At 57.4% G+C, this 19,247-nt stretch overlaps 2 protein-coding genes across 4 annotated transcripts in view; one reads left to right on the top strand and one right to left on the bottom strand.

Moving 5' to 3' along the window:
• Window positions 1-11,171: 11,171 nt before the first annotated feature.
• Window positions 11,172-16,029, bottom strand: RBP5 (retinol binding protein 5). Of its 2 annotated transcripts, none has more exons than XM_002712750.5 (4): window positions 15,812-16,029; window positions 15,353-15,531; window positions 12,724-12,825; window positions 11,172-12,357 (listed from the first exon to the last, which is right to left on the bottom strand). In XM_002712750.5, the coding sequence occupies exons 1-4, from the start codon at window positions 15,882-15,884 to the stop codon at window positions 12,304-12,306; spliced, it is 408 nt and encodes a 135-aa protein (XP_002712796.1). In that variant the 5' UTR covers window positions 15,885-16,029; the 3' UTR covers window positions 11,172-12,303. The 2 variants fall into 2 exon arrangements, with proteins under 2 accessions (XP_002712796.1, XP_008257996.1); XM_008259774.4 differs by having other exon boundaries at window positions 11,172-12,165.
• Window positions 16,030-16,058: 29 nt separating this feature from the next.
• CLSTN3 (calsyntenin 3) overlaps window positions 16,059-19,247 on the top strand; it is a 31,939-nt gene continuing 28,750 nt past the window's right edge. The window contains exon 1 of one of the 2 annotated variants that reach the window (XM_008259773.4): window positions 16,059-16,196. Coding sequence is in view for 1 of the 2 variants with exons in the window: in XM_002712751.5 (XP_002712797.2) it covers window positions 17,661-17,724 (64 nt within the window). In the remaining variant the exon portion in view is untranslated. Of the gene's footprint in view, window positions 16,197-17,366; window positions 17,725-19,247 lie in introns of those variants that run through there. The other variant, XM_002712751.5, reaches the window with a different exon arrangement.

Below are 19,247 nucleotides of genomic sequence, written 5' to 3'. Positions count from 1 at the left end.
ACAGGGTTCTAGTCCCGGTCTAGGTGCCGGATTCTGTCCCGGTTGCTCCTCTTCCAGGCCAGCTCTCTGCTGTGGCCCGGGAGTGCAGTGGAGGATGGCCCAAGTGCTTGGGCCCTGCACCCCATGGGAGACCAGGAGAAGCACCTGGCTCCTGCCTTCGGATCAGCGCGGTGTGCCGGCTGCAGAGCGCCAGCCGTGGCGGCCATTGGAGGGTGAACCAACGGCAAAAGGAAGACCTTTCTCTCTGTCTCTGTCTCTCTCTCTCTCACTGTCTAACTCTGCCTGTGGGGAAAAAAAAAGTTACACAGAGAGAGAAGGAGAGGCAGAGAGAGAGAGAGAGAGAGAGAGAGGTCTTCCATCTGCTTGTTCACTCCCAGTTGGCCACAACGGCCGAAGCTGTGCCGATCCGAAGCCAGGAGCCAGGAGCTTCTTCCAGGTCTCCCACATGGGTGCAGGGGCCCAAGGACTTGAGCCATCTTCCACTGCTTTCCCAGGTCAGAGCTGGATTGGAAGTGGAGCAGCTGGGACACAAACCGGCGCCCATATGGGATGCCAGAATTGCAGACGGCAGCTTCATCTGCTATGCCACAGCACTGCCCGCACCCCCCCCCCCAACCCCATCCTTTCTAAGACAGATGAGATTAGCAGGAGGAGCTCATGGATTCTAAAACTGATGTGAGACCCTGGCCCTGGAGGCATCCTTAATCCACAAAATTAACGAAGCACTTCTGTTCCTTGGATATGAGCTTTTTTCTTTTTTTCAAGATTTATTTATTTATTTGAGAACCAGAGTTACAGAGAGAGGGAGGGACAGAGCAAGAGGTCTTCCATCTGCTGGTTCACTCCCCAAATGGCTGCAATGGCTGAAGCTGGACCGATCCAGAGCCAGGAGCCAGGAACTTCTAGGTCTCTCACATGGGTGGCAGGGGCCCAAGGACTTGGGCCATCTTCTGCTTTCCCAGGCGCATTAGCAGGGAGCTGGATATTGAAAGTGGAGCAGCCGGGACTTGCAGCGGTGCCCATATAGGATGCCGGTGCCACAGGTGGAGGCTTGACTTGCTATGCCACAGTGCCGGCCCCAGGCATTGATCCTTTCCATTTTGGGGAGTGGGGTGAGCCACAGGATGCTTTGTGGCTCAGAACAGATGTGGGCTTGGACCTAAAGACAAACTGATAGGGGGCCAGTGTGGTGGCGCAGCTGGTTACGCCACCAACTGTAACACTGGCATCCCACCTGAGTGCTGGTTTGAATTCCGGCTGCTCCACTCTCAACCCAGTCTCCTGTCAATGCACCTGGGAAAGCAGCAGAAGATGGCCCGAGTGCTGGGGGCCTTGCGACTACATGGGAGTTCCAGCTCCTGGCTGCAGCCTGGCCCAGCAGTAGCTGTTTCAGCCATTTGGGAAGGGGACCAGCAGAGGAAAGCTCTCTCCCTCTTGCTCCGAAACTCTTTCACATAAATAAATAAGTCTTAAAAAAAAAAAAAAAAAGACAAATTGATAGCCCTGGTCTCATAGGCCCCCTTTGCCTCCAGCTCTCGCTTTTTCAAGGTTCATGAAAATTTGTTTCTCATTAACTGAGGAGGGACAGAGGTCAGAGGCCGGGAGAGGGCCCTGTGGCCGGAGGTGGTGAGCAAACAGAGGGAGAGCTGGCACCAGAGTATAGACACTCCTTTGAAGTTTGGACTTTGAATTTTTTGGTTTTGGTTTTAAAAATCCTGCAGTGCTGCCACCTGCTGTCTGGTAAGGGGAAAGGCCCAACAAGGAGGACCTGGGATTTGGTGGCCAGGTGGGTTTTCCTGCAGCCTCCCTCAGACCCCAGCATCTGGAGAGGATTTGTGCTTTCCTGGAATGCAAACAACCCCAGGAGACCTGGGGCCTGGGGTGGCGCAGCATGGGCTGCTCCTGTATGAATCCCCCTGTGTTATCTTTGCACGGCTTGCCTGTGCCTAATGCCGGCTGAGGAGGGCAGCAGGGGGCCGAGGGCCTGAGTCAGCTGACAAAGGCGAGCAGAGGCTCCAGTCCTGAACGGCCAGCAGAGATGCGGGAAGACCAGGGATTTAGGGGACTTGGGTTTGTCGTGCATGCTCCTTGGTGCCTCGATCATCTCAAGGTTAGGGCCTTGCCCAAGGTTACGGTCACTGGGCAGGGGATAGATCAGCCCCAAAGGAGTGTGGGCCGTGAGTCTTGGCCCCTCGGGCCCAACCGGCCTCCCCTGCTAGCGTCTAGCCACAGCATGCCCCTCCCTAGCTGAGCGCTTTTCAGGGACTCCACCTTTCAAGTCACTTTGCTGTAGCAGCTCTTTCGTTCGTAGCTGGGCTCTGCTCGCCTTTCTGTCCTCGCTCCACACACTTCCCCCTTGCACATGCGCACTCCAGTCACACTGATGATGTTTTAAATTTGAGAGGCGGAAAGACAGAGAGATCTCGCACGCCCTGGTTCACTCCCCAAATGCCTGCCGTGACCAGGACTCTCCAGGCAAAAGCAGGGAGCCAGGAATGAACTCCAGGTCTCCCAACCATCAGCCGCCGCCACCTCTCAGGAAATGCATTAGCAGGAAGCTGGAATCAAGAGGGGAGCCGGGATCGCTTTTGTTGTTAGATTTATTTGAAAGGCAGAGTGAAGGGGTGGGGCTGGGGAGAAGTGAGAGGGAGAGAGACAGACAGACAGTGAGAGATTGCCACCTGCTGGTTCACTCCCCAAATGGCTGCAACAGCCAGGGCTGGGCCAGGCCAAAGCCAGGAGCCAGAAGCTTCCTCTGGGTCTCCCACATGAGTGGCAGGGGCCCAAGCACTCGGGCCATCCTCGGCTGCCTTCCCGGGTGCATTAGCAGAGAGCTGGCTTGGAAGTGGAGCAGCCTGGGACTTGAAAGGGTGCTCCGATGTGGGATGCTAGCCCTGCAAGGGGGCAGCTTAACGCCTGCCCCTGGGCCCTGGCATCGTAAGTCAGGCACTCTGATACGGGATGCAGTCGTCTTAACTGCCAGACCCAGTGCCTGCCCCTGTTGAGCTCGAGGTTTCCCAAACAGACATTTGCACGTGTGCCTCCCTGGCCCATGTCCTGCAGGTTAAGGGCTGGGCTCCGCCCCCAGACTCCCCAGTTCCGGTGCAGGCATCCTCACTCAGAAGCTCTGTGACTCTGTGACCGTGGCCGGCTGCTGTCCTTTCTCTGTGCCTCTGAACATTGTCATGAGCAGAACAAGACTAGGACAATGGTACCCACTCTAGAGGGTTGAGAGAAAGATCAAGTGAACTAATAACCACGACTGCTTAGGAGAGTGCCTGGAGTTTGGCAAACAATCCATAGTGTTACTTGCTCAGGGAGGCAAAAAGAACAACACTTTGATGCTACCTAGAGACTTCTGTTTGTGCAAGCGATGGCTGCTTCTGGGGTCTGGTGGATGGTGGTGTGCAATGCACAAGGCAGAGCCTCCTTCCCACAACGAAGACTTATCTGGCCCCAAACACCAACAGTGCCAAGCTCGAGAGACTCAGGTTAGGTAGTGAGTGTGAATCCCCTTTATTGATACCTGGTCTTTGGTAAGTCACTTCAACTCTCTGTTCTTAGTTCCCCTATCCATAAATGTGTGAGTTCTATCCATTGCCACGTGACCTTGCTCCTCACTGCTGGAGATGGCAGCCCTGTGAGAGGAAGGAGGATTCTGCCCCCTGGGTGGCCCCGCTGGTCCTCCCCTGGGTCTACGTTTAGTGATGGGGGCAGGGGAAGGAGAGGGGCCTGCTGGGTGCTTTGCTCCTCCTGGCAGACTGGGGTGGTCCCCAACTGTCAGGGAGGGCACTGTGGCCCGGGGCAGGGGGCATTGTGGCACCTGTCAAGGTGTCCTCTTCCTTCTGGTCATCAGACTTGGCTCCACCCGATGGCCTGGCACAAAGCCGTCTCCCATCCTGCCTCTCTCCATCCCACCCTCTTGTCAACAAAGACACCTCTGGCTCTAGCCTCACTCTGTCCAGATGGGAGGGAGGAGCCCAGAGACGCCCCACAGCGCCAGTATACCGACCGCCAACCATCAGGGGGATGCCAGAAACGCCGCCCTCCTCTCCAGGCTGAGGGTCTTCAGGGCCCTGCCGCTCTGTCTGTTGCAGAAGGTGTCGGTCAGCTTCCAGCCAGGGGCCTGGTGCTACCCGGGCCGTCCTTCCCGCCTCTGGGCGTGCATGCTCATCCCGCTGAAGCCACAGAGCGAGGTCGCTCACCTGCGAGAGCCGTGCAGCGCCGCCCGATGCTGGGGCTCCTTTGAACAATCACCTGGGTAAGAGACGGATTTCCAGATGGTTTTCAGTGCAACACACAGGTTTCTGCCACCTCGGGTCACCCACCGCCCGCCTTCTCTCGCCAGCTTGGCAGATATTGGGACTGTGGTGCTAGAATGGGAGTCCCTTGTGTTGGAACTCAGAGCCGAGACTGTGTTAGCTGTTGCCATGTAACAAATCGCCTGCACACCGAGCAGCTTCAAACAACAGACACGCATCATTTCCCACAGTCTCGGGGGGTCAGGAATCCAGCTGTGGCTTAGGCTCAGGGTCTCTCACCAGGCTTCGGTCACGGTGTCGGCCAGGATTGCAATCATCTGAAGTCTTGACGGGCTGGGGCACTGCTTCCCAGAGAGCTCAGTCAGGTCCTACCTGGATGACAGGGGCCCAAGCACTTGGGCCATCTGCTGCTGCTTTCCAGGCACCATTAGCAGGGAGTTGGATCATAAGCTGAGCAGTCAGGATTCGAACTGGTGATCATATGGGATGCCAGGCGGCAGGCAGCTTAACCCACTGCCCCACAATGCCAACCCCAGCGTCTGGCTTTCTCCAGAGGGATCCAAGACAGAGCAAGGCAGAAGTCAACATTTTTTTTTTTGACAGGCAGAGTGGACAGTGAGAGAGAGAGAGAGACAGAGAGAAAGGTCCTCCTTCTGCCGCTGGTTCACCCTCCAATGGCCACCGCGGCCGGCGCGCTGTGACTGGCGCACCGCGCTGATCCGATGGCAGGAGCCAGGTACTCATCCTGGTCTCCCATGGGGTGCAGGACCCAAGCACTTGGGCCATCCTCCACTGCACTCCCTGGCCACAGCAGAGAGCTTGCCTGGAAGAGGGGCAACCGGGACAGAATCCGGCGCCCCGACCGGGACTAGAACCCCGTGTGCCGGCGCCGCAAGGCGGAGGATTAGCCTAGTGAGCTGCGGCGCCGGCCGCCAACATATGTTTTATAACCTAGCCCTGGAAATGCTGTCGCATGACTTCTGTCACTGTCTGTTTATCACACGGCCCATGCCTGATACCAAGTGGAAGAAGGCTTTACCAGGATGGGAATGTCAGGGAGCTAGAATCCTTGGGGGCATTTTAGAGGCTGTCATGGAAGTGGACATAATATCTTAGGACGTTAAATACAGGCAGTTCTTTTTGCTAGGCATGCTGTATGTCACAGGCATTAAGCTGAACCCAGAGCACAGTACTTCCGGGGGCAGTGATTCTCTGCTCCGCCACCTGCAGATCTGAAAGGCCCTTCATCCACTGCCAGGCAGGCCCAGGGATCAACTCAAGGTGGAGCCTTGGAGGGCCAGAAAAAGGTTACAAAGACCCAACAAGTTGTCGGCAAGGAATGAGGGTGGGCGGCAAAGAGAAAGCCTGGACAGAATGCCCTTCCCCACCACGGGGGGCTCGCCACGGGGCATGTGCTCAGCTCCAGGCACAGGGCCTATGTCAGCACACAGCCAAAGGCGCCTGCTCAGAGGCCGGAGTTTCCAGTTCCAGTCCCTACCCTACGGGCTTCGTGCGACCTTTCATCCCAAAGCCGAGTCCTTCAGCCTCAACGCCTCGCTCTCTGCTTGCGAGGCAGCGTGGTTATATCCTGCTCTGCCCTCGTTTTGCCATGAGTTTGTGGCTATAGCTGCGTTGGGGCCTCAGGTAATTGAGGGGTAGCTTGCCCCCACCTTTTTTTTTTTTTTTTTTTTTGACAGGCAGAGTGGACAGTGAGAGAGAGAGAGACAGAGAGAAAGGTCTTCCTTTTTCCGTTGGTTCACCCCCCAAATGGCCACCACGGTCGGCGCACTGCGTCGATCTGAAGCCAGGAGCCAGGTGCTTCTTCCTGGTCTCCCATGCGGGTACAGGGGCCAAGGACCTGGGCCATCCTCCACTGCCTTCCCGGGCCACAGCAGAGAGCTGGACTGGAAGAGGAGCAACCAGGACAGAATCCGGCGCCCCGACCAGGACTAGAACCCGGGGTGCCAGCACCACAGGCGGAGGATTAGCCTAGTGAGCCGCAGCACCGGCCAGCTTTTTCTTTTTCAAAAAACGAACATAGGCTACTATATTTATTTATTTTTAAGATTTATTTATTTCCTTAAATGTCAGAGTTACATAGAGAAGGAGAGGCAGAGAGAGAGAGGTCTTCCATCCACTGGTTCCCTCCCCAGTCAGCCACAGTGGCCAGAGTTGTGCCTATCTGAAGCCAGAAGCCAGAAGCCAAAAGCCAGGAGCTTCTTCTGGGTCTCCCATGTGGGAGCAGAGGCCCAAGGACTTGAGCCACCTTCCACTACTCTCCCAGGCCATAGCAGAGAGATGGATCAGAAGAAGAGCAGCCAGGACTTGAACCAGCACCCATATGGGATGCCGGCACTGCAGTTGGTGGCTTTATCCGCTAAGCCACAGCACTGGCCCCAATAACTTTTTCATAATATGCATCTTCCATGAACTTTTTGGTGACCCCCTGGATGTGCACAGAGGGAACAGCAAAAAAGATGCAGGAGTGGGCATTAGGCTGTTTCAAGACACTCACTGCCTGGGGTGCCCGCAGCCTGACTCTACTCTGGATTCCAGCTTCCTGCTAATGCACACCCTGAGGGGTGGCAAGTGATGGCTCAAATACTTGGGTCCCTGCCACCCCCATGGGAGACCTGGTTGAGTCCAGAGCTCCTGGCTTTGGCTTGGCCCACCCCTGGCAGTTGCAGGCATTTGGGAAGTGAACCAGTGGATGGAAGATCTCTATCTGTCTATGTCTCTCTGATTTCAGATATAAAGAAAAAAAGAAATAGAAGATGCTGGCTCATGACAAGCTTGTAGGACAGTGAATGAGCAGGCCGCACTGCAGTACACACACACACACACACACGTCCATACTGTGATAGAAGAAGTATATGAAGCAGACGTGTGTAGGACACACACATTTGTGTGCAGAGGAAGTGTTCAGCTCACACTTAACATGGACCCTCCACCTACTGACTTATCTGTAGGGTGGGGCTGGGGGAGGGCCCCAAGCTGAGCATGAACGAAGGGATGGCTGGAGCTGTCAGTGCGGAAAGATGACAGTGGACATCTGTGGATCAGGGACAGGCAGGTGGAGGACTCCCAGACTGAAGGAAGGCATGAGGAGCAAGCCCAGGGTGGGCTGCTGGTGGTTTCTGTATCCACGGGGGCAAGGGGTGAGCTTCTGGGAGGGTCCAGGGAAAGAGTCAGGCCTGTGGCCAGGGGACTGGAGGCCCAGCCCCTGGAATGGGCAGAGTTAGGGTCTGCAGCAGGAGGAGGAGGGGGCCCCCCGAGGGACTCAGGGATGGGGTTGCTGTGATTTGGATGTGAGTTTCAGGGCCCTGCCGAGGCTTGATCCCCAAAGCCTTAAACTAGTGGTACTAGGAGGGTAGAAAAACTTCGTGAATTACGGTGTGAAGGCGGGGCCTTTGGGATCAGGTTGTTAGGGTGGAGCCCTGTGATCCAGTCATGGCGGCCGTGTGAGGAGTGATGGAGCCACGCAGTTGTGCGACGCTCTCGCTCCCTCATGACTCCGCCGGCAAGCACAGCCTCACCAGGAGCTGAAGCAGCGGGGCTGCCTGACCTCGCACTGTGAACCCCCACAACCACCAGCCCACATAAACCTCCTCTGCCGCACACACAGCCTGTGTCATGTAGTCCCTTCTAGAGACTGACATGGGGTGGACCGGCATGCCTCTGCGTGCAGCTGGCACCGTGGTAGTGCTGGGGTGCGGCAGCTGTCCCACCACCAGCTTCTCCTGTCCTGCAGTGGAGACGTCTCCCGGACACGAGCAGAAGTGGTTGCTTGGCAGTGGGGAGGAGAAGGAGGAAACACAGAGAAACTCTGGCCTGGAGCCCTGCAGGAGGCAGTAATTCCCCTCATCCCTGTCTGCCCTCCCAGCCTGGGGACAGCCAGTTAGTTCTGTGGTTTCAGTCCCTTACTCTGGTATCAACAGATCCCCATGGTACCTCGGTGAATGTCCTAGCCTTCACTGTAGAATACAAGAACTCCCATCATCAAGAAGAGGCAGGGGAGGCGGGCTCTGTGGCTCAGCGAGTTAAGCCTCTGCCTGTGGCACTGGTATCCCATATGAGCACCAGTTCGAGTCCTGGCTGCTCCACTTTTGATCCAACTCCCTGCTAACGGCCTGGGAAGGCAGCAGAGGATGGCCCATGTGCTTGGGGCCTTCTCACCCATGGTGGGAGACGTGGATGGAGCTTTAGGCTCCTGGCTTTGGCTTGCCTCTGTCCCAGCTATTGTGGCCATTTGGGGAGTGAACCAGTAGATGAAAGCTCTCTCTCTCTCTCTCTCTCATAATACAAGCTGACATTTGTCAATGCCTATTCTAGTCCAGGTACTCAGCTGAGTGACCACACATGGAATCTTCAGGAACTTCCTAGGAGGAAGGAAGCATCTTGGTGCTGCCTGGATATGACTTATTTGCGGAGGGCTGGTAACTTGTGCATGCTAACACAGCTAGTCACAGGTGGCAGTTGGCCCCCAGAGCCCGCAGCACTCCTTCCCAATCCGGGGTGCCGTTCTACGTCCATTTACAGCCTTGGAGGTGAGTGATGTACACAGGAAGCCGACTGCCTGGCTGTCCTGCTGGTGACCCTCTGCAGGGGCACTGTCCCCTGGGGACAGAACAGAGGCTCCCAGGGCTAACTCCTCTCCTTAGTGACTGCAGTACAAGTGAGGGTAGGGGGAGCTAAGCTGCAGAGTGGGTGGGGCGGGGGGAGGCCAGTGCTGGGCACAACAGATGTCCCCCTTGTTCTTGCTGGAAGGGTGAGTGTGGAAGGTCAGCTCCATCGCATCCCGTGGCACCTAAGGAACTCTGGTGTGTGTGTGGGGAGATGGATAGTCAACACTGGGTGCAGGTGCCTGCAGAGCTGGGCCAGGTCCACGTTGGAGGCTGACATCGGGTGAGAAGGCAGACCACGTGGCTGCCTAGTCCGGCCCTCGGTCTGGCAGGGTTTGCTCAGAGGCCATGGCTGCCACGGTTGTTTCTTCTTCCTGACCTCCATGCAAACCCAGGCTGGCTGCAGAGTCATTCACAGGCCCTCGGTCCGTCTACCAGGTCCCCTTGCCCTTTGCCCTTTCACCTCCTGCTGCACCTACGGGGGTCTTCACTGACCTCACCTGTCTGTAATCATGGACACAGCCCTGTGCTGACTTCCGGTCAGTTCCCAGCGACCCTGAAAGCCCAGCTGCTGTCGTGACCGAGAGGGTACGGAGAGCTGGTGGAGGGATTACAGGTGGTTCCTTCCCAGGCAGGGCAGGGGCAGTGGGCTCCAAAGGAAGAAGAATATCCTGTTGAGTGACAGTGCCAGCCCCACCTGAGTTCCTTTTCAACACACAGGTCGGGTGTGTGGGGGTGGGCAGTTGGGGCACACACGGCTAGGTTGCAGCTCTGCCTCCTCTGTTTCCAAGGACACGCACCTGTGCCCCGTCCTCCTGTGACTGTCAGCCAGTGTCTTCTGGGGCCAGGGGTCTGGACTAGACCTCTGGGTTTTGCAGAGGCTGAATGCTGGAAGGTTCTTTGTGACTGTGTGGTGCTACCTGAGGCTGACAGAGCGGAAGTGGGGCAGGAGCCTGGCACAGTTATCTCAAGTCACAGGGAAATACACGTTTTGCATTTCTGAGATCTAAGACTCTGGTCGACAAAGTCAACTCCACAACTTTGTGAGACCAGGAATGACTTGGGGTGGGATCCACCTGTCTGTGGTCACTGTGTCCCCCCCTGCCCTTACTTCGTCTACCTGTTGGTCCCCTGGTGACCGTTTCTTCCTCCTGAGGGTGAGTGGGGCCTGATTTGAACGAGGGCTAAGGGTCTTGTGAGGTTTAGTACGTGGGAGTTGGTGTGTGTGTGTGTGTGTGTGTGTGTGTGTAAGAGGAGGAAGGACTGAAGGATCTCTGGCTTGGCTGCCATGAGTCGCGCCCCCTGTTCCCCACAGGGGAAACAGCAACTCCAATCTCCCACAGTCTCCACAGGTGGGGCTCCCATCCCCTTGGAGACACCCTAAACTGCTCAGTCCTCTGGGGTTGCTTGTTTCCTTTGGGAGTTTACAGGCTGATCTTTTTAGCTCCTGGTTCCTGCAGGGGTGTGGGCCCTGCAGTGGACATAGTCTGGACTGAGCCCATGTTAGCTTGGGCCTGGCAGTCACCATAGGGGCCTAGCAGCTCCAGCCTCAGGCGCTCTGGCTGGACTGCAGTGAGGTGCACAGGGCAGACAGGAAGAGCAGAGAGGGCAGCCCTGAGTGTCTAGGTCCGGGTGTGCGCCATGCAATCCCAGAGCCGGGACACCGTGACCTGGTGACCTGGGCTGTGGGCAGCTTCCTGTGCCTCAGGCAGGATGCGGTCCAGAGCCCTCAGCATGCCCTGCCCCCTGGGGGGAGGCCTTTGTTTGGAAGAGGGCTCTCTGCTCCCTACTCTTCTGGGAACATCTAAAGAGAGGCTGCACAGGAATAAGCTGTTGCGTTCAACTCTGAGTTCTTTTCCAAGTTCATTCCAGGAGGTGAGGTGGGATCAGCACTGCAGACCTCATTCTCGGCCAGAGCCAGTGACTGTCTTGGGTGCACAGGGGGTCAAGACACTGCAGGAGTGCAGCGGGCATGGGGTTCTTCTGAGGTGGGCCAGGGACATTCCACACACCCCCCCCAAACCCCACCTCCACCTCCGGCCAGGCTCTGTCCCCACCCCACTGTCAGCCTCTTCTCTCTGGCACTTGTCCTGTGGGACTTTTATTCTGAAAGACCCAAGGCCTCTGGGAGGAGGCCAGAGCCTGGAGCTGCCCCTGCCCTACCCCCATTCCTGCTGTTTTCCCAGGTAGTAAATCTGGGACCCTAAGGGAGGCTGTGTGGTCCTCAGCTTCCCCTCTTAAGCTCTGTCCCCTGCCTTACTGATGATATATATATAATATATATATATTTTTAAGATTTATTTATTTGAAAGAGCCACAGAGAGGGAGAGGCAGAGGCAGAGGCAGAGAGAGGCAGAGAGAGATCTTCTGTCTGCTGGTTCACTCCCCAAATGGCTGCCCTTTCATCCAGGGCTGGGCCAGGCTGAAGCCAGGAGCCAGGAGCTTCTTCAGGGTCTCACACGTGGGTTGCAGGGGCCCATGCACTTGGGCCATCTTCTGTTGTTTTCCCAGGTTATTAGCAGGAAGCCGGATCAGAAATGGAGCAGCTGGGACTCCAACCAGCACTCATATGCATGGTGGTGTTGCAGGCAGCGGCTTTACCCACAGTGCTACAGCGCTGGCTCCAGCCTTACTGATCTTTAAGCAAAGGGTCCCTAAGGCCAGACCCGCGGGTCTTCTTAGCATCACCCTCACACCCCCAGACCCCTCATATTTTTATCTTGTGGCTTTGCATCTTCCAACTGTTTTCCTGCTCCGTCTTTTCCGGCCTTCTGACTGCCCGTGCTTTCCAAAGCAGAAGTGGAGGCAGGGCACACAATTCAGACAAGGTCTTGACCATCCCTCTTCCCTCTTCCTGAAGGTGTAGGGCGGGGTATAAAACAGCAGTGGAGTGGGGGGCAGGGGGCATGGGCTGAACTCTGTGTGGGCAGGGGGCACGGGCTGAGCTCTGTGTGGGTGGGGTCTGATGGGGGGGCACCTTTCTGTTGAGCTCCTGAAGCTCTCTGGAGAATAAGGACAAGGAAATGGACAGAGAGCCTTGCCCTGCCAGGCGCTCCTCTCACAGTTCCCCCCATGGTCCCCCAGTAGAGAGTTTTCCCTATCCAAATGCCCGATGCTCAGTTCTTAGAAGGAACAGAGGAGGCCAGAGTGGAGACTGGCTGCTCTCCAGGGCTCTTTCGCCTCTTCCTGTTTCTTTCATCTGGGAGGCCAGACCTTGAACTGCAAGTGAGGTCAGCTACTGGGCAGTGGAGTTTGAGAAAGAAAGGACTCCGGCCTGGGGCCTGCAGGTTACAGATTAACACAGGGAGGGGTGAGGAGGAACCCATAGACCGCTGACAGGTGCAATCAGGGCGCGAAGGGGGCACAGGCACGGGGGTCTGTCACCGGGCGCTGTCGGGGGGGGGGGCTGTCCAGAGGCCCTATCTGACCTTCCTGAAGACCTGCTCGCACACGGCATCCCCTGCTGTCAGCTCCTGGGGACAGAGTGGGAATGATGAGTCCCTGACCTCCACTGAGGAGTGGGGAGGTCCTAGGGATACAGCAGTGGGAGCGTTTGATGGATGGGGAATTGTATCGCGGCTCCAAGTCCTCAACTTTTCATTCCAGAGGAAGGAAGGCAGCTGGCTCGGGGAACATGAGCCCTGTCCTCGGGGTAATGATTTACGGGCACCCACCTGACCTGAAACCACCCTTCCTGTCCCCACTCTTCCCAGGCCTTTGTTTTCTCTCCCTGGTCACTTCCTCGGAAGGGGAGAGGGGCTGAGGGGTGGCGCCTCCACGCGATGCCCCCCTCCCAGACGTGCCCCTCCGCGGCTCCCTCCCAGCCTCATGCAGCTCACCAGGTACAGCTTCTCCCCCTCCAGCCAGTGTCTCCAGCCTCGGTTGGGGACCTCCCCTCTCTGCACGCACACCAGCTGCTCCTCCTCCCAGGTTACTATGGTCTGTAAGGGAAGGCAGGGATAAAGGAAGGCTGGGAGAAAGCCTCACTCTGGCTAAGCTTGCCCCTTCCAGCTCCTTCAGTCTGAGTGAGAAAGCGGCTTTGCTTCGGCGGGACTCCCCTCCCTTCTCCTAAAAGCCACTGAAGGGGCCATGGTTGTCTGCAGTGACTTTCAGAGGGGAGACCAGGGGACAGCAGGACAACAGATGAAGGGTTGAGCCTTTGACCTCTGGATACTTCCGGCTGACCTGGAGGGACTTTGGGGAGAGAAGAGAGATTGGGACGGTGTCCCCCAGCTCATCTCTCGTTCCCACTGTCTTAGTTTGGGGACAGCTGAGATGTCCCAGGGAATGCAGGGCTGGCCCTTTGGGTCTGGACATTCCCAACCACATTCACTAAGCTACATGAGGAGCTCAAGTCTCCAACAGCCAGAGGACCAGCAACGGGGCTGTTGGCGACACCTGGTGTATGTGTGTGGGGAGGGAAGAGGCATGCTTTTAAGGAAAGATGGGAGATAGATAAGGGAAGTTTCCAGTAAGGAAAGAAATAGCACAGAGGTAAGAAAGGCAGATAGTTCATAAGGGCTTTAACCTATGTTGTATGTGTGAAAGGCAAAGAAGGAGCCGCTTCACATGCCCTGGGGAGCACGTGGACTTTCCAGGACTGTCACATACGGTCACACAGTTGGGGAGTGGCACGGGCCTGTTTTCATTTCTGACAGGTCTTGGGGCTGTCGTACACAGAGGGGATTAGAGGAGGGCTAAGACTGGAGCCAGGCTCAGATGCTGGGTGAGAAATGGGGGCCTGAATTTAGGCGGTGTTACTGAGGAAGGCTAGGAAAGGACAAGTGCAAGCCAAGAATGACGTGCAATGGAGACAACACGCATCATGAATGCAAGTCACATGTAAAATGTAAACATTTCTAGCAGTCCCATTGGAAGCATAAAAAGAAGCAGGTGAAATTGATTTTAATAATGTATTTTATTTAACTGAAGACATTCAAATTATTCTAATTTCTGCATGTGGTTAAAAAAAAGTTTCTGGTGGCAGGGAGAGGATATTATCTTAAAATCCAGTGTGTAGACTTTATAGTTCCAGCACCGCTCAACTTGGACTAGTTACATTGTAAATGTTCAGTAGCTCTACCTGGTTAGGAGTTACTATACTGTGCATTGCAGAGAAGTTAGACTTCTTAACCAATTATGTTGTGTGTGTGTGTGTGTGTGTTTGTGTGTGTGTGTGTGTGTGTGTCTGTCTGTCTTGGGTGGCACAGAGGCAAGGAAGCCAGAGATGTTGACCGTGACCCCCAGGTCTCATGGTTACTACAATGAATGGATACAGGAAATCCAGAAGCAGAGTGCATTCGGGTGGGAAGATAATGAGTTTGACTTTGGAGCACTCACATGGAAATAATGTGCAGGGAGCTGACAGTATCACCCTGGAGCACAGGAAAAGATGCAGCCAGGAGAACAGAGGCCAAGGGCAGTTTATAGAGAACAGCAGAGGCGTGGATCTAGATGATTGAGCCCATGAATGGTGTATAGGGTACCTAAAAAATCTAATGGAAAATAGAATTAAAAGGTAAGTTTATTTCAGTGCAAGGATTTTGAAATCCATGAAAACAAAGAATCTTCAAAAAGTTCATGGGGAATGCATATCTTGAAAAACCTATGTATGGATTTCAAAATTTTTGCACCAAAATAAATTTGTTTTATTTCCATTTTTCTATAAAATGTTTGAAGTGCCCTTGTACAAATTTGAGAGCAAAACACTGTGGGGGGAGAGTGGAGTGGGAACTGTAGTTTAAGACATTAATAGGGGCCGGCGCCGCGGCTCACTAGGCTAATCCTCTGCCTTGCGGCGCCGGCACACCGGGTTCTAGTCCCGGTCGGGGCACTGGATTCTGTCCCGGTTGCCCCTCTTCCAGGCCAGCTCTCTGCTGTGGCCCGGGAGTGCAGTGGAGGATGGCCTAAGTACTTGGGCCCTGCACCCCATGGGAGACCAGGAGAAACACCTGGCTCCTGCCTTCGGATCAGCAGGGTGCGCCGGCCGCAGCGCACCGGCCCCGGTGGCCATTGGAGGGTGAACCAACAACAAAGGAAGACCTTTCTCTCTGTTCTCTCTCTCTCTCACTGTCCACTCTGCCTGATTAAAAAAAAAAAAAAAAAGACATTAATAGGGTCTGCGAAAGACACCAAGAAGGAGCCCGTGAGTAGGAGGGTACGGTTATTGAGGCTGAGTGAAAAGGCATGGTGGTGACCAACGTGTCACAGCCTGGAGGGCCAGCACATGTCTGCGCTGAGGGTGGCTTTCTCTTCTTCTCTTTTTGCCGGGTAATAAGAAGGAACAGGGATGAAATGGGAAACAGTGGGGGGAGCACCAGGAGCCTGTTCACCCCAGAGACTGGCATCCTGGGGACCCCAGGGCCTGCTGTGGTGACCCCTTCCATGGTCCTGGAGGGGAGGGTCATTTTGTTAGAAAGCACCTGTTCATCTCCCCCTCCCCTCCCCCCACCCCAACAGGAAAAGTACCTGGCATTTTCGTCCATCCACGATCCGCAGGTCCTCCTCAAACTCAACCCCCACCTCGAATTCCATGACGTAGTTGCGGAAGGGGCTCAGAGTCTTCACGGTCATGTGGGTGCCCCGGTCGTCAATCTCCTTGTCTGGCTTCAGCAGCAGCACGAGCTTCCGCAGAGCCACGTGGATGTCTGTTGGGGGGGCCACCTCTAAGCTGGCTCCTGCCAGAGGGCCCTTGGTGCTGGAGCTGTGAGCCCTCCCTTGGGTTTGGGCCTGGAGATCCAGCCCCTCCCAGCAAAGCCTCTGTTTGCAAACGGGTCCCAAGCCAGCTGCCAGCTTTTCAGCCAGGTCCAACTCCCCGACCCCTGCAACGCCCGCCCACCTCGCTTCCTAGGGGAGAGAAGCAGGCAGGGAAAAGGAGGAGGGGTAGTGACGGGAGGTGGTGGTGGGGCCTGGGAAGGGGGCGGCTACTTAGGGCTTTCAGGTAGTCCTCCAGATTCTTCTGTGAGACGAAGCGGTAGTAGCCGGTGAGATTGGGGGGCATTGTCCGGGCCGGCCCAGGTGGAGATCAAGGCTTCAGGAGATGACGGGGGAGGAGGAGCGGCCAAGGGCAGCAGGCAGTGGCAGTGTGTAAAGGTCCACTCACCAAGGCTTTTATAGGGCTGGGCCCTGTTGCAGTAAGAGTCTCTGCGGGACTTCCTCCCTCCCTCCCCCGGAGATGAGTTGGGGGCTGGCCTCTGCAGCCTGACTGAGGGGCAAAGCCGTGCCTGACCTTGGCTTTTCCTGAGGAAGGAACCGGGGAACGGGAGCAGGAGCCGGGCTGGTCAAGCCATCCAGTGCCGCAGCTTTTCTGAAGGTCAGTTTGGGCCTCCACTCCATTTTGGGCAGGCATGGGCCAGCGCCTAGAGCGGGGTTGGGAGGTGGTGGGAGGGTAGGGGGAGAAGGTCCCCTGCAGGGGCTGTGTGCGAGTGGAATAAGTTCTGGTCTCATCCTGAGACCCTGGGACAGAGGCAGGGCTCGTGAACCGTCAGAGAGGACCTGGGCTCCACCGTGGCCCCACAGTTCACAGAAACGGAGCCCCAACTGGAATTCCAGACTCCTGGTCCTGCAGGGCCAGTCGGATGGGGCTGTGGGCAGCCTGCCGAGCTCACAGACGGCAGCAGGAGGCCAGGGAAGGTTCTGGTCTTTATTTTGGAGACTGTTACATTGGTTGGCTTGGTCCTCAATGGTCCCCCTCTCCCCTGGAGTCCTCGGTGAGGTCATCACCCCAGCCCAACGACTGCCCACCCTTACCAGCTGCGTTGCCGAAATGCTGAGGGACACCTACATTATTGTGCACCTCCCCAGTCCCCCGCCCCTTGCTGCCCATTTCTCTCCCAAACCTGCAACCTCTACTGGGTTGGGTCTTTCGAAGCGTGACAGAGGGAAAGGGAGGTTGGGGGTGGGGCGGGGGCCAAGCCAGGGCCTGGCATTGCCGCTTGCACCGGACTGTGCCCCGCAGGGCCGTGGCGAGAGAGGCGCACCGACACCTCACTCTTACTCCGGAGCCCTGCCGACCACCCTGGGGTCCTCTCACAACCCACCTGGGCTGGTGACTGAAATGGTTCCCCTCCCCACCCCCCGACTCAGATGACAGGATTCATTTCGCAATTCCCGGAAGGCATGCAGCAGGGCCCTGCGGATGGAAGGGGCCCGTGGAAAGAGGTTCAGTCAGAGTTAGGGCCGGGTGACGCGGCTGCCGCCCCTCCTGGCCGCCCTCAGGTCTCCGCTGACGTCTCCATTTGGCTTCTCGCTTCTCCAATCTCCCCACGTCCCTCTTATTTCCCACCCTTGTATGACTTCCCAGCTGCCGCCCTAGCCCCCGCAGTCCTCTGCTCCCCCAAATTGCAGTCAGGGGAAGAAGCGCTAACCCGTTCTCCCGCCCCTGCTCCCGGGTCCCATTGGTCCCCTCCCCCGCTGCAGCACCTGAGCCCCCCGGCCTCCCGATTGGCCCGCGGCCCCGTCAATCCCGCCTGGCTGTGCTGACGTCATTCTGCAGTAGCGGGCAGGGGTGGGAGTGAGAGAGCGTGAGGACGCGGGGCTCGCGGGGGAACGCGAAGGGGCCGCGGCGAGTGCCCCACCTCGGCCGCCCGGCTTGGGGTCCCAGGGCCGGCTCTATGGCCTAGCGTGCGCGGCAGGCTCCTCTCTGCGGCTTCCCTGCTGCCCCCGGGGTTCCGTCCGCTCCTCCGAGAGCCCCCGCATCCTCCTCCAAGGTGGAATAAGCAGGCTTGCGGCTCCCAGGGGACCGCAAGCCTGGCCCTGCCCTGCCGAGCTCTGCACCATGGCCCTGCTGCTGCTGCCCCTCTTGCTGGCCTTTCTGCACCCTCCCAGCTCCGCTAACAAAGGTGAGTGAGGTGGGGGCGGCGGCGGGAAGGAGGGGCTGGGGGCTCTCTGGCCCCTGACAGGTGTCCCCTTCCCGTCCATTTCCACGGATTGCTTCCTTTGCCCCTCGCGCCACATCCCGCGTGCTTCTGCTGCTGGCCGTCCCGGTCGTCTTGGCCCCCATTCCGTCCTGGGTTTCACCCACAATCTCGGTGCTGGCAGCAGGCTTGGGTCCTGGGGGGCTTCCCCCGGGGCGGGGTGAGAGCCGTCTCGCGGGGATTTTCTGCTCTCACCGAGACGTGCGCACACCAGGCTGTGTGGCAGATCCATCTGCTTCGTCTCCATCCCATCCTGGGCAGTAACTGTCGGGTGCAGCTCAGCGATTCAGAGCACGTCTGGTTGTGCGCGTTCCTCTGCACCGCTTCCCCTGCGCCCGCATCCGCGGGTTTGCGGTGCGCACCGGAGCGGCCCTCTCTGGCCAACAGCAGCTCCGTTCAGCTGGGCGAGGCTGTCCCAGGGGCGGGCTGGGGGCTGGGGGGCGCTGGAAGGGGCAGAGGTGTGTGTGTGGGGGGAGGGGGGCGAGGCAGAGCTGAAAAGGAGAAGAGGGAGGGGAGGCGTGGGAGGAGGAGGACAAGAAGGGGATTGAGAAGGGTAAAGGTGGAGGCGGCAGAAAGGGGGGGGGGAGTGAATGGAAGGTGAGGAGGAGAGAGGGAGAGGGAATGGACCCGGCGTGCCCAAGAGGAGAGGAGCAGTGACACAGGTTCAGAAACCCCGAGAGAGGAGCGAGGTCGGCGCGGGGAGCCCAGGAGATGGTGCCAGCCATTCCCTCCGCGCCCGTCGCCCTCTGGCCGGTGCTCTCCTCCTCAGTGCCCAGCCTCAGCCTTCTGCAGTTCCTGGGCACCATCCTGTGGCTTTCTCCTCAGCCGGTAGCACGGAGGTCATGGTGGCCGTGGATGAGAGCAGGGCAGACGCTGCGGTACCAGGGGGCTTGTGGGGTGTGGTTGCAGGGAGAGTGGAGATGGGGTTTCTTGCTCAGCATGAGTTAGTGGGATGGAGGTGCCCTTTGATGACTCGGTTTCCCCTGAAGCTATGACAACCCCCACACATTGTCTGGCTGATGTGCGGTGGGAACTTGCTTGGGGAGCCTGAGTGTTGGCGTGACGGGTCAGGCAGAGTGACGGACGTGGAGGTTAGGGATGGCTGGGGGTGTGGGAAGAGAGGGGAATGGGCTGAGCTTCACTGAGTGCCCTGGGTGTCCCTGTGGCCACTTGCCAGGCTTGTGGGAGAGGTCTTCCCCGGGGAGGAGTCAGGGGCCAGCTGGGTCTGCAGGGACCCCGGGGACCTGGAGTCTGAGTGAGTCACAGCCAGGCTGCATTGGCTGCTGGCCGAGCCCAGGAGGGGGCGGGGCAGACAAGAATTAAGTCCTGGGTGTGTATAGCAAGGAGTGTGAGCTTGGGGGCCTTGGAGAGGACATGGGAATGCACTGGTCTGAGTGTGTTCTCTTGGGCGTGGGGTGGGAAGTAGGGAGGGATTTGCTGTGTTTCTA

The sequence above is a fragment of the Oryctolagus cuniculus genome, chromosome 9 (genome assembly GCF_964237555.1).
Source record: "Oryctolagus cuniculus chromosome 9, mOryCun1.1, whole genome shotgun sequence".
Classification (NCBI taxonomy): domain Eukaryota; kingdom Metazoa; phylum Chordata; class Mammalia; order Lagomorpha; family Leporidae; genus Oryctolagus; species Oryctolagus cuniculus.
The sequence above is the reverse complement of the archived record's forward strand: the minus strand, read 5'-3'. Positions and strand labels throughout refer to the sequence as shown.